The 13,715-nt window shown below is 48.2% G+C and overlaps 1 protein-coding gene across 1 annotated transcript in view; it reads left to right on the forward strand.

The window, feature by feature from the left end:
- Positions 1 to 13,306, forward strand: part of Lhfpl4 (LHFPL tetraspan subfamily member 4) — a 24,828-nt gene extending 11,522 nt beyond the window's left edge. Inside the window, exons 3-4 of the mRNA XM_055628554.1 lie at positions 7,778 to 8,014; positions 11,678 to 13,306. Of these exons, the coding sequence (XP_055484529.1) occupies positions 7,778 to 8,014; positions 11,678 to 11,778 (338 nt within the window). The 3' untranslated portion in view covers positions 11,779 to 13,306. The remainder of the gene's footprint in view (positions 1 to 7,777; positions 8,015 to 11,677) is intronic.
- Positions 13,307 to 13,715: the final 409 nt, after the last annotated feature.

Raw genomic sequence — 13,715 nt, forward strand, 5'->3', positions numbered from 1 at the left:
GAAAGAAAGAAAGAAAGAAAGAAAGAAAGAAAGAAAGAAAGAAAGAATAAAAGCCAAGCGTGGTGGTACACGCCTTTAATCCCAGCACTCGGGAGGCAGAGGCAGGGGGTTCTCCATGAGTTCCAGGCCAGCCTGGTCTACAAAGCAGTCCAGGACAGCCAGGGCTGTTACACAAAGAAACACTGTCTCGAGTCTCCCTTCTCCCCCAAAAAAGAATAAATAACAAGGGCAACAAATAGGAAGGAGTGAGAAACATAGGTGAGTCCAGCCACATCAGCAATCCCCTGCGTGCCACAGGCTAAGTGTGCCAGTGAAAGCTATCATCAGAATGGATGGAAAAACAAAAACAAAAACGACTCACCTGTATGTTGTCTATCAAGAAACCACTTCAACTATAAGGAAACGTGAATTAACAGTAAACAGATGACACAGGCTTGGTGTTGCATGCCTGTAGTGACAGCAGTTGGGAGGTGGAGGCAGGAGGATTAGGAGTTCAGGCCCCTCCTTGGCTACATAGCAAGTCTGAGGCCAGCCTGTGCTACGTAAGACCTTATTTTGAAACACAACAATGACCAAAAGAAATACAACTGCCAGAAAGTCACTCAGGACATGACCGACTCGGCAATAGAATCACTGACTTGATCCAGTAGCTGGTGCATTCAACAGCCACTGGGAACGCCATTTTCTCAAGCCCACATGGAACATTCTGGACCCCAAACCACACTGTTACAATTACAAGCTAGAAGCCACAACCTGTCTGCACTCAGACTTAAATCAGAGTAACAGAAAGGAAGCTGGAAGGTGTGATGACATTTGGCTATCAGAGAACTTTGAGCTTTTTTTTTTTTTTTTTTTTTTTTCTTTTATTATAAAAGACAGGGTCTTACCATATAGCCCAGGCTAGGCTCCTGAAACTTGCTAAGTTGACCAGGCTAGCCTCAAACTCAACAGACGATGCCATATCAAGCAACATGTAGATTAATAAACAGATCAAAGAACAAATCGCAGGGACTGTGAAATATTTTTAATTTCATGAAAACACAACAAGATCTGTGAGCAAAAGAGCTAACAGCGAAAGCTGTAGCAGCAACAGAGACTAGAAAAGAAACAAAGATTTCTCCAGATTGCAGCGCTCCGGACTGAACCCAAGATTCGCACTTGCTAAGCAACTCTACCACCGGGCTACATGCCTGGTCTAAAACATTTGTTCTCTTTTGTTTTTGTCTGTTGTCTGTTTCATGGTTTTTCAAGACAGGGCTTTTCTGTGTAGCCTGCACTGTCCAGAAACTTACTCTGTAGACCAGGCTGGCCAGAAGCTCACAGATATCCATCTGCCTCTGCTTCCTTAGTGCTGGAATTAAAGGCGTGTGCCATCACCATCTAATTAAAAAAACATACAACAACAACAACAACAACAACAAACGGTTATTTAAGCCCCTGTATCAAGAAGTAGAAGCAGAAGAGCAAATTGAATTAGTAATATTCTATGGCATGGGTATTCTGTAATTCATATACCAAGTTCCTTTGTAATAGATACGTTCACACCTGTGTTGTAAAAATTGCTGGGCAATCAACCCATTGTATTCACTCTTTTCTGTACATGTACAGGGCAGAGATATGTACAAAATGGGGGAGAAAGAGAGTAAAAGAGAAAAAATTTCCAGCCTTCCTTGCAGCTAGATGCAGCTTCAAGAAAACAAATATAAGTGGATTTAGGGGTAAGCACCTTCAAAAGTGTGAACACCATATTGATGTTGGCAAACATTCAGTCTACTTTGCAGCTTTGAGAAGTAGATGCCACCATTCGTAGGATCACAAAACTGAGGTTCTGAGAGGTGAAGGGACTTCCTCAGTGGCATACAGTTAAAAATTTCCCCCTTAATAAACAACAACGGTCAAGAGGTGGTGTCCCACTCCTCTGTGAGTTTGAGGACAACCTGGTCTACAGAGCTAGTTCCAGGACAGACAGTGCTACACAAAGAAACCCGGTCTTGAAGACGGGCAAATAAATAAAAAATATAAATGATAAAAAGTTAAAAAGAACATTTTATATTTGCCAGAACTAACCTTGTATATAAATTGGAAAACCCTAAATAATTATGGTTTAATAATCTAAGTTTTACCAGGTGTGGTGGCACACGCCTGTAATCCAGCACTCTTGGAGGCAGAGGTAGGCAGATCTCCATGTGTTTGAGGCCAGCCTAGGCTACAGAATAAATCCAGGACCCTGTCTCAAAAAAAAAAAAAAAAAAAAAAAAATCTAAGCTTTTAGTCTCACTTCTTTCAGAAACTTGTATTTTCACTCGTGTGTGCGCGTGTGTCTGTGTAGGGTACCCACAGAAGATAGAAGAGCTGGATCCAAACCGTGGAGCCGGAGTTATGGACTGTTGTAAGCGCCCATTGTGGGTGCTGAGAACCAAACTCTGGTCCTCTGAAAGAGCAGCGAGTTCTCTTAACTGCTGAGCCATCTCTCCAGCGCTAATTCTAGACTTTTAGATAAAACAAATGTCCAAGAATTAGGTAATCCTGAACCAGCACCTTAGCCCCTGAAGTCATTACTGACTTCCAGCTTTCTGCCCCACTACTCCTAGGATGTGACCATTATTTCCATTGTTAAAAGTGATTGCAAGATCCCTTGCCCTCCCATTTGTATTCCGTGCATCAGGATGGATGGAGAAAAGCATGAAGAAAGGGGAACAGGAAGTATAGCCAAGGGACTGGAGAGATGTCAAAGTGGTTAAGAGCTCTGGCTGCTCTTGAAGAGAACCTGGGTCCAGGTCTCAGCACACTCATAGTGGCTCACAACCATCTGTAATCCAGTTCCAGGTACACAAATGGTGCATATATGTATATGCAGGCAAAACACTCACACACAGTAAATTAATTAATTAAAAAATGTAAAGGAGTCTGTCCAAAGGTAAACAGGAAGTACCTGTCTGGGCTTGAATTCAGGCTTTGCCACTTCCCTGCTGTGTCCCTCGGAGGCTCAGTCTCTCATCTGTAAGTGGGGGTTGTTGGCACCCTTTTTAAAAACTCTTTTATTTACATTTTTTATATCTCTTTCTCCCTACTCCATCCCAATCTCTTCTAATACCCCAACACCAGGTAGGAGAGAGAAAGGGTTAGTGGGAGAGGGGGTACAGTTCTCTTAACTGCTTTCTGCTGATTAGGGTCGTCGGGTTCCTTGGAGCCAGCCCAGTCCTCATTTCTGGAGATCTCCCACTTCTTGTCTTACTGCATCAACAGCAACAGGAGCTGCAGGGGGGAAGCAGCAGCAGCAGCAGCAGCAGCAGCAGCAGCCCGTTCTTTCTCGGAGCTACTCCCCACACTCTCTGGGCCCTGGCATTTATTCTCTCTCCAGAGTCCTCCAATTTAAACTATCTGCAGCTGGCAGATTGCTCCTCTCAGAGCCTGCACGAGGCAAATAGTTTGCTGCTGTGGACCATCTGAATCAGTCCCACATCCCACACCTGGGATTAAAACAAAAACATGTTTAAAATATACACATGTTTAAAATATAACATGACGCTTATGTCATGGGGTGACGCTTCTGTCAACCTCATAGATTAAAAAAAAGATGTATGTATTATTATTGTGTGTGCCCGTGACGGGTACATGTGAGCACACATGTCACAGACCGCAAGTGCAGATCAGAGAACAACTTTGTTGAGTCATTTTCTCTTCTGTCTTTACATGGGTTCTGGGGATTGAAACCGGGTCATCGGACTTGCACAGGAAGCCCCTTTACCCGTGAAACCATCTAGTGGGCCATTATTTTTTTTTTTTATGGGATTAAACGAAATGGTGAAAAAAAAAATGTAGGAGCTCAGCACCCTGGCCTATAGTTAAATGTTTAGTGCTGTTTATTTATCTTTGGATACAAGGTCTTGCTATGTAGTCTAGGCTGGCCTTGTACTCATGAGCCTCCCAAGCTGTCCCTAATGCTGGGACTATAAGTGTAGGCCATCATACCCACCTTCAATATTATTGTTAAAGGCAATTTATTAGCAGATTATTATTATTATTATTATTATTATTATTATTATTATTATTATTATATTGCAGTACTAGGCACTGAACTTGGGGCCTTATGCAAGCACTCTCCCACTGAGCTCTACCCCAGTCTGATACTATCAATCTAAATTTGTCACAACACCTCCTGGCTGCCTGCAGCACTAGTACCCTAGACTATAGGGTCAATCAGTGGAAATGCTGACTCCCAGGACCCCTGCCTCTATACCAGTAGCTTTTAGTAAGCAATCCTCACTCTCAGGTGATGCTTGCCAAATGTTTGGAGGGATTTTTAAAGCAACAGGATGTCTTTGCTCCTGTGATCTGGTGGGTGGAGGCCATGGATGAAGCTAAGCATCCCAGGGTAGACAGGGTAGGCCCCGCCCCAAAGTCTCTAGGCTTTCTGGTTGAGAACTGTGGCACACTTCGCCCCCCACCTGAGTATCAGACTCAGAAGCAGCTGATGCTTCGACCATTTCTTGGCTTCCAAAAGAGACTCAGAGTCCCCAGACCTCAGCCTCAGTGTCCTCATCCAGCCGGTGAGAATGCTGAAGCCTGCCTTGTCTGTGGCATGACATCCCCCATGCTTGGGGCACTTGGGTGAGGCTGACCTTTTCTGGTCACTCCTCTCCCTCCCATCTCAGCCTGGTTTTTCTTGAGTGGAATGGCTTCAGCTTCTCTCCCATTTCTAGAGAAGCCCCTGAGGCCCCACATCCACCATCGGAGCTCTGCAGAGCCAACGAGCCAGGGAGGTTGTCTCAGCATTCTCCAGCTGCCCCTCCTGCTCTGGCCTCTGCTCCGGCTGCTCCCAGCCTGTTTCCTTTGAGACAGGTCTTCCCATACATGACAACCAGTGGGATGACTTGATTTTACGCCTCTTTTGTGCTGAAGATAGACATCACGCTTGCCTGTGTCTATGACACACTGCTCTTAGGCACCCAGTGTGGGTCAAGGATCCTGGGAATTTACTTGTGAGATGTTCAAGGGAAAAGGCAGAGGCACACACACACACACACACACACACACACACATGGGGGGGGGAGAACAGGATGAGGGGTAGATGCAGAGATGGAAGAAAAAGGAATGAATAGAGGGGTCAAATGTTAATGAAAAGGAAGAAAGGAGGGTTGAAGCTCAGGCTTGAGCATAATGAGGGAAGGATAGGAGAGAGAAGGAAAGAAAAGATGAAGGGAAAGGCAGACGGAAAGAGGAAAAGAGGGAGACCAGTTGAGAGAAATGAGAGGGAAGTGTGTGTGTGTGTGAGGAGGGAGGGAGGGAGAGAGAGAGAGAGAGAGAGAGAGAGAGAGAGAGAGCAAGCACAGGGAAAAAAATCTCACTGAGGTCTCAGTGCCCGCGTTGGGAAGGGGGAGGAAGCTAGAGCTCTGGGATACAAGAGCAGTTTCCATGGAGACGAGGATGCACCAGGAGCTAGCAAAAACAGACTACAGTGAGGCCAGCCACTCGGGCACCTAGGGAAAGGAGGGCTGGGTAGCAGCTGACGGGATGCTGTGTATGTTTGTTCCCCCATTTCCCCCCCCCACGCCTGCCGGTTTCTAATCTCAATCCTGCCTTTTGCTGAAGAGTCTGAGCCCAGGGATGAGGAGTCAAATCAAGGGCATACAGGGAGACGGGCATTGAAGTCTCCTCCTCCCTTTCCTTCTCTTTTTCCTCCTCTTACTCCTCCCTCCATGCCAATGATAGCGCGCCCCGGGGCTTTATCCCATGCCTATATTTTGGTTTCCATAAAGTCTAATACTAGAACTTAAGTGGCCCTGGGTCCCTGAAGCTCCCAGGGTTAACCCCCATCTCCTGTTCCCCCTGGGGTGGGGAGGAGGCTCTGTGCTCGCTTCTCTATCTGTGCACCAAGGTGCATCTTCATGCTGTCTAATTCTCTAGCTCTTCTGGTTTGTGTCTACTGCAGAGCTGGGCCCATCTAGGGGGAGTACTGTCTTGGAGACCGAAGGCAGCCCGGTAGAATGAGAGACTGGTGACAATGCCATCGGGGACATTACATCAGGCTTGGAGGATGGGTGCGGGATGGAATTCAAATTGCCGAACTCTGGAGGAGGATCCTGGGGCTTAGGGAGCACTCCCTCATGCCGGAGATAGGGTGGGGGAGTGTCAAAGCCCTTGCCCCTCTCCCACCCTGGGGACTGGATGAGTTACACATAGTGAGCAGAACTGAGGACATCGGAACCAACGTTGTCAATGCTGTCATCTGATATTCAGGTTGAGCTCCTGGGCCTGGAGAACTCAAGGGTCACACAGCTCAAACGGTTCTGTGCAAGCTGCAGACATTAAGACACCAGTGGGACTGAGCAAACTTCCCACTGGCCTCTGGAACCTGGTCCCTCTGATTGGCCTGCTGTGGGGCCCTGTGGTACTCTCACAGTCAGCCACTGTTCCCAAAGGCTGGCTCAGGCTTGTGGTACCACCCACCCCCTAGCCTAGGCTGGCATTGGGAGAGTTCGGTAGCTCAACCCAAGAGGGTAGATTGGATGAGGGGACTATTTTTACTGGGTCATCCTGATCTGTCCTTTCCACCTTTATCTAGCTCACCTTACCTAAACCTTTTGCTTTATTTCTTTATTTGGGTAATTATTATTTTTTGTTATGACTAGGGCTTTCATTTTGCTTGCTTGCTTTTTGAGATGGTGTCATGTTGGCCAAACTGCCTTTGTAACTGTGTAGATGAAGATAACCTTGAATTATTTTCTTTCATGTGTATGAGTGTTTTGCCTACATGTATGTATGTGTTCTGTGTGTGTGCAGTGCCTACAGAGGCCAGAAGAGGGTGTCAGATCTCCGGGAACTGCTGTAATAAGACAGTTGTGAACTGCCATGTGGGTGCTGGGAACTGAACGCAGATCCTCTTCAAGATCAGCAAGTGTTTGTTAAGACTAGTTTTGATGTCAACACCTAACATTATAAGAACGTTACTCTGCAAAGCACTTTGAGGCCCCCTGTCGTCTTTACAACCCTTTGGTGATACTCTTAACCACCCCCATTTTACAGATTTGGAAACAGAGGCACAAAGATAAAGGAATTGAGGCTCAAAAACGTAAGGAAGAGCTGTGCCAGCATTTGAGTCCTTAAGCCTGTACTGCAATCTTCCTCTTTCCCATTCAAGCTCCATGAGACATAGATCCAACTGCCTCCGTGAGCTCCGAACTAGTGCCTGACACACAGTAGGCTCAACAAAGATTGCCTGAGTTGGCACCCTGCTAAATGTCTCTAAAGCACCACAGTTCCCATTCCACAGAAGGCATGAGCCGGGCACCTCCCACTTCCCAGTCACAGCTGGAGTGGAGATACTGCGGGAAAACCCTACTCTCACCCTGTTCAGTTTGTTTGCTAGCGTCTTTAAAGGGACGCATAGTGGTTGTCAGTGAACCTCTGTCGAATGAACAACAAAAGAAAAACCAAACCAAAGCCAAACTCACAAAAATTGAAGTGGTGAGGATGGGGGAGAATAAGAGGAACCAGAGGACGTTAGGGGGCGTGGCCATGCTTTGGAATTTCCTTATTCCTTGAAGGCAGGGTGAAGCAGAAGAGGTCCGGGGTTCCAGTTTCTGTTTCTTTGGGTCAATGTCCAAGTCCCAACGCAGGAAAAGTAGTTAGTTACCACGTGTTCAGGTTGCTAGATGGGGCTGGGGGAATTCTCAGGACTCAATCCCCACCCCACCCCCTCGCTTCTAGGAAGTAATAATGCCCTTCTCTTTCTTCCTGACCCGACCTCCGTGTGGGTTCCGCTCCCGATGCCCAGCCCTGTGCCTCGTCTTGGGCTGCATGATCTTCCCTGATGGCTGGGACGCTGAGACCATCCGGGACATGTGCGGGGCCAGGACGGGGAAGTACTCCCTTGGAGACTGTTCGGTGCGCTGGGCGTACATTCTGGCCATCATCGGCATCCTCAACGCACTCATCCTGTCCTTCCTCGCCTTCGTGCTGGGCAACCGGCAGACGGACCTGCTGCAGGAGGAGCTCAAACAGGAGAGCAAAGGCAAGTGTGTGGGCTCGAGGGCTGCGGGGGCAGAGGGGCAGGACAGCTGCATATAAAACAAAAGCAGGAAAGCAAAAAGTGCACACAGGGAGATAGAGAGATGGCTTGGCCGTTGAGGCCACTGATTGCCCTTGTAGAGGACCCGGCCTGATTCCTAACACCCACAGGAAGACACAAGACCACTTTTAACTCTAGTTCCAGGGGATTCAACGCCCTCTTCTGGCCTCCTCTGGCACCGATACTTGGTGTACATACACACTCAAGCAAAAACACCCACACACTTAAAATAAAAGTTAGAAAATGATTTTTAAAAGTTACACACAGGGACCATTAAGATGGCTCAACAGGTAGAGGTACTTGCTTGTCAAGCTTATGACCTGATTTTGATCCCCAGAACCCACATGGTGGGGGGGGGGCAGAGAGACAGGGAGACAGAGACAGACAGGCAGAGAGAGAGAGACAAAAAGGGAGGGAGGGAAAGAAGGAGGGATGGAGGGAGAGAAGGAGGGATGGAGGGAGGGAAGGAGGAGAATAGGAGAGGGCCTGAAAATAATTAGACAACGGGAGCTGAGGTTCAAAGGTTGTGGGGTCTCATCATCCCATGCCCCAGGCTGTGAAGTGAGGGGATGGGGCGCCTAAGAAACAGCTCGTGGAGAGGGAAGAGTTAAGTTCAGAAGTGACAGAGAAGTGTGTTTATTAAGCCCCAAGCTAAGCAAATGTAAAGAATGTGTGGCTTAAACACATTTATTTTAATTTTTAAACAAAATTAAAATAAAAATGGAGATAGCTTCTTACTCTATTCTAGGCTGGCTTGAAAGAGCCAGCACTCCTCCTGCCATAACCTCTGAAGTATTGGATTGAAGCTTGAGCCACCATCCTCGACACATTTGTTGTTGTTTTTTAGACAGCATCTCACATAGTTGAAGCTGTTCTTTAACTCACTCTTTAGCCAAAGATAACCTTCATCTTCAAGTGTTGAGGTTACAGGCCTACAGCAACACACCAGGTTTAATGTATATTTAAATATACACAAATATGTTATATATTTAAATCTATTATATATTTAATTTATATATATACTTAATAATATGTTTAAATGTATAATCAATATATTTAGTATTTATTAAAAACAAAGAAATAATGGGGCTTGGGAGATAGCTTAGCAGTTCAAAGCACTTGCAGTTCTTCTAGAGGACCTGAGTTTGGTTCCCAGCATCCATCACAACTGCCTGTGACTCCAGAGCCTGGGGAGCCAGAGCCCTCTTTTGGCTACCACAGGTGTCTATCTGAACACACTAACACAGAGATACATACATAAAAAAATAATGATAGCTTTAAAATTGAGAAATACAGAAGCTAGGAGGGCAGTTAGCTGAGGCTGGGGCTGAAGGGGAGAAATCTGGGGCAGGAGATTGGGTCTTGTTAGTATATGCAAATTTTCAGTAGTTACAGCTTCAAATGGTGCCATTCACAATTTATTACACCATGCTGTACAGTTGGTATATTACATGTTGTGTATATTAAATAACAGCAAAATACAACAAAGAAACAATTTAACAATTTAGGGCCATCAAGATGGCTTGCTACAGAGGTCTGATAACTGAGTTTGATACCCAGAACCCACTATAGAAGACAAGAACGGACTCCCACAGGCTGTACTCTGATCTCACACACACACCCCGCCCTCACACACAAGCATAAACAATAAATTTCATTTCATTAAAAAAAAAACTAAACAACTCTAGTCATACATACCCACATAATCCCTGCTCTCCTGTGGCTGGCATAGGAGGATTATGAGTTCATGGCCAGCCTGAGCCACATATCAAGATCCTGTCTTAAACAAGACACAATTTGCACAGAAAGCCAGAATCTCAGAGGTAACCACTACACATGTCACACAGATTGAATGATGGCTTATTTAATTCTTCACCCTACTTGAGAAGAGCTGAGGATTCCTGATAGTGCTACAGTGGACCTCAATTTTCTGACTTCACACACACACACACACACACACACACACACGCACAAGGGTTTTCTTGGGGGTCTTCAGAAGTAAAATATAATGTCCAGATTCATTATAGTCATTTCTTAGGGGTCTCCGCTCACGACCGTGGCATTAGATGAGATAATGTCCACAGCTGTGTATCCAGGCATCTGGCAGGAGGCCTCAGTGTTGTGCTTGAAGTCTTGGATGATGAGCACAGCTTATAATGGAAGCAGGTTTAGCCTAGAAATTACTTGACCTCGAATTTCAGTCTCCCACACTTGATAAAACCAGGGTGATGAGAACAGAACCGTCTCCGGAGACTGTCGTGCAAGGGGAGAGTTTGGGCCTGCACAGTGGCTTGGGGGAATGCTCCAAGCTCTCAGTCCTCACAGGCCTCCGCAGGCAGAGATTATGAACTGTTTTACAGATGAGAACAAGGTCGGGGGCGGGCGGAGAGCCAGGGCCAAAACCCTCGAAGTGCTGCAGTCAGGACCTGAGCGCAGGTTCAAGAGCCAAGTCTCCTCCTCGCAGTCACTGTCTCAGCCCAAGGCTAGACATTTTCTGTCTGCCCCACCACCACACCCCTTTTCTTTTCGTTTGTTTTTCCAGATAGGGCCGCTTTCTGTAGCCTTGAGTGTCCTCGAACTCACAGAGATCCGCCTGCCTCTGCCTCCCTGAGTGCTGGGATTACAGGTTTGTGCCAGCTCCTCCCTCTGGTTTCCTGTCCCATTTTATTACAATCCTGGGACACGCCTCTGCCAATCAGACCTTAAAACCTCCCACAGAACCCTCCAATCCTGTAGTTTTTTTGTTTTGGGGCTTTTTTTTTTTTGGTCTTGGTTTGAGGGCAGGACCTGCCCCCTGGTGGCAATTTTCAGAAGTGCAAGACCAAACCTATTTGTGGCTTCTCAGAAGCCTGGATGGATTTAACCAGCAGCGATGATTACACGCCGCCATGTCTCTCTCCTTTCTCCAGAGGGGCTCCCTCACAAGTTCAGTCACTTCTAAGACATGGCTTTACTGTGTAGAGTAAGATACACTGGGACTCACTATGTATCCCAGGCTGTCCCCAAACCTGTGGCAAGCCTTCTCCCTCAGCCTCTTGAGCATGCAACTAAGATGTGAGCCAGCTGGCCCAGCCACAGCTCACTGCTAGAGCGATGTGGGAGGCCAGTCATGCTGGTGTTACACCTGTGATCTTCATAGTCTGGAGGCATAGGCAGGAGAATCAGGAGATCAAAGCTAGGCTCTGCTACCTTGTAAGTTCAAAGACAGCCTAGGTTACAAAAGATTTTCAAACAACGCCACCCCCACCCCCATAGAACTCTGGTCTGCTTCCTTCAATGCCAAGAGATCTCCATCCTTCACCGGTGGATGAAGGTAGATGCTACGGGTCAGTTCTGAGCCAAAGTGAAAATAAACCAAGCCACCACCATTTACCGTGTGCCAAGTTTGCATGGCATCTCTGACCCTTCAGAAGTAGGAGGGTTGTCTTTATTTCACACATGGCAGCTCACAGGTTAAATGGTGTGCTCAGGGTTGACCTGCCGGCCAACAACTTGCTTGTGGGTAGTGGCTAAGGAGACAGCTCTGACCTAACAGACTCTAACATTCTCTCCCTCCCTGACTCTCTCTCTCTTCCTCCCTCTTCCCCCTCTCCCTTCCTCCCACAGATTTCGTGGGCACTACAGTAAGTTCTGTGTTGCGGCCTGGAGGCGACGTCTCTGGATGGGGAGTCCTGCCATGTCCCGTTGCTCATACACAGGGACCCTGAAAGCCAGGATTGTAGCTCAGGAGTTGGCCTGACCTCGGCATATTCCGTCTGCTGCCCTCCCATTCCTGCGTTCAAGCTCCAGACCCAAATCTCGGACTGACTGCACATGAACCTCCAGACTCCGAAGAGAGGCAGGGTTGGGTGGCAGCCTGGCAGAAGGCAGAGGCACTTGAGATCCTGAGAGAGCCTGACTCCGGCCCTGCCTCCATTTGACCTGAGGGAGCCTGGGTCTCCCTCTCTGGTCCCTTGGTTTCTTTCTCTCCCATGTAGACTATCTGGAGGTCCCTGAGGAATTCCAGGGGAAGGAGGACCTGCTGTGCAATCTCCTCGGACCCCTTCAAGTCTGGAGGGCAACCTGCTGCGTCCTTGCCTCCTCAGTCCCGGTCTCCTAAAGAGACTTATTCAAGACACTGCCCCAGGAGGGCCAGACTCTTTCCTACTTTATTTTTATTTGCTGATGATGGTCCCACCACATCTGCCACAAAGCTCCAGGTGCCACCAGCCCCCCCGACGGGGCCTCCTCTGACTCCCAAATTCAAGCCTGCACCCAGCTCTCAAAGGAATCTGAGCCTTGCTGAGGGAGAAAGCACAGGGTCTTCCTTTCTGCTGCTGGTAGTCCCTCCTTAGCTCAGAGTCTGAGGGGAGACACGGGCTCTGGAGGCTGTGGGAGGGGCAGCTATTCTCAGCAGCTGCAGCTCCCCAGCCTGGGGCTGGCTTGGCCTCTTCTCCACTGGGATAGCTCACCAGTGACTGGACTCACGACCCATGACCCATGACCCAGGCCTGTTTTGTACATCATAGACTTCTCGGGCCCACCGTCAGGGTTGGCGGCTGTGGAGAGAGGCACAGAGGCGGGGTTAGAGGAAACTTCTCCCCTTCTCATGCTTCCTACACCCCGGATATCTGCCAAAGGCAGAGACTGTCTTGTGTCTTTGATACTTTTCTGCCTAACTTGAACTTGCAGGTCACCTCTGAACAGGGTACCCCTGTCCCCAGCCCAGACCCTGTTACCCAGTCCCTGCCTCTTTCTTCTCCTTGCCCACTTCTCGCCTTGTGATATGCCCAGGGTCTGCAACCTCATGGGCAGTGCTTGGAGCTGAGGTGTGTGTGTGTGTGTGTATGTGTGTGAGTGTGTGTATGTGTGTGTGTGTGCGCACGCTCGAGTGTGTGTTCGAGTGTGTGTGCGTGTGTGCTAGGGAAGGGCAGATGAGAAGCTCTCTCTTTTTCTCCCACCGTAGGGGCTACTCCCTCCCCCTCAGCAGAGAGAAAATGAGGGAGATTCCAGGTGATTTTTTTTTTTTTAACCATCCTTGGTTACCTAACTGGTGGCAGAGCCATCTAGTCATGGACAAGCCTTCAGTCCCCTGTGGAGAGGGTGGGGCGGACTACCTTTATCTAACACCATGTCTCCTGGGTCACCTGCTGCTTGGTCCCTGTGTGGAGGAGTGTGTGCCCCCTAGAGGCTCTACAGGAGGCTTGTCACTTCTGTGTATGATGTGGACCTCAGCTGCAGTTGGAAGAGTGGCTAGTCCATGAATCTGTTGTCCTTGTGTTCATTTTCATAGGACTTAGAGCTGAGAGTTAGGACTCCAGGGCAAGACCCATGACCTAAGCCTGCCTCATCAGAACCCTAACTGGAATCTGATGCTGGTTCTTGGCAGGATTCCTGACACCTGGAACTCTCCAGGCCCCAAATCCACCTTTCCCCATATCTCCTCCAGGGCAGACACCTTCTCCCAAGCTTTGACCACTGCCCTTGTATAGCCCCACACTTGTCCCCCGCCTGGTCCCTTCCTGGAGCCACAGCACTGGAGCCATCTTCAGCAGGTGGCCAGGAAACTGGGAATGGACAGGGAGGGCTGGGGAGCCTTGTTTGAGGGGGAAGAGAGCGGGAGTCAGTTCTTCAGATTCAAACCAGAGGAGGGGGGTCAGGTAGT

Source organism: Psammomys obesus, unplaced genomic scaffold (genome assembly GCF_907164565.1).
Source record: "Psammomys obesus unplaced genomic scaffold, mPsaObe1.curated_primary_1811, whole genome shotgun sequence".
Classification (NCBI taxonomy): domain Eukaryota; kingdom Metazoa; phylum Chordata; class Mammalia; order Rodentia; family Muridae; genus Psammomys; species Psammomys obesus.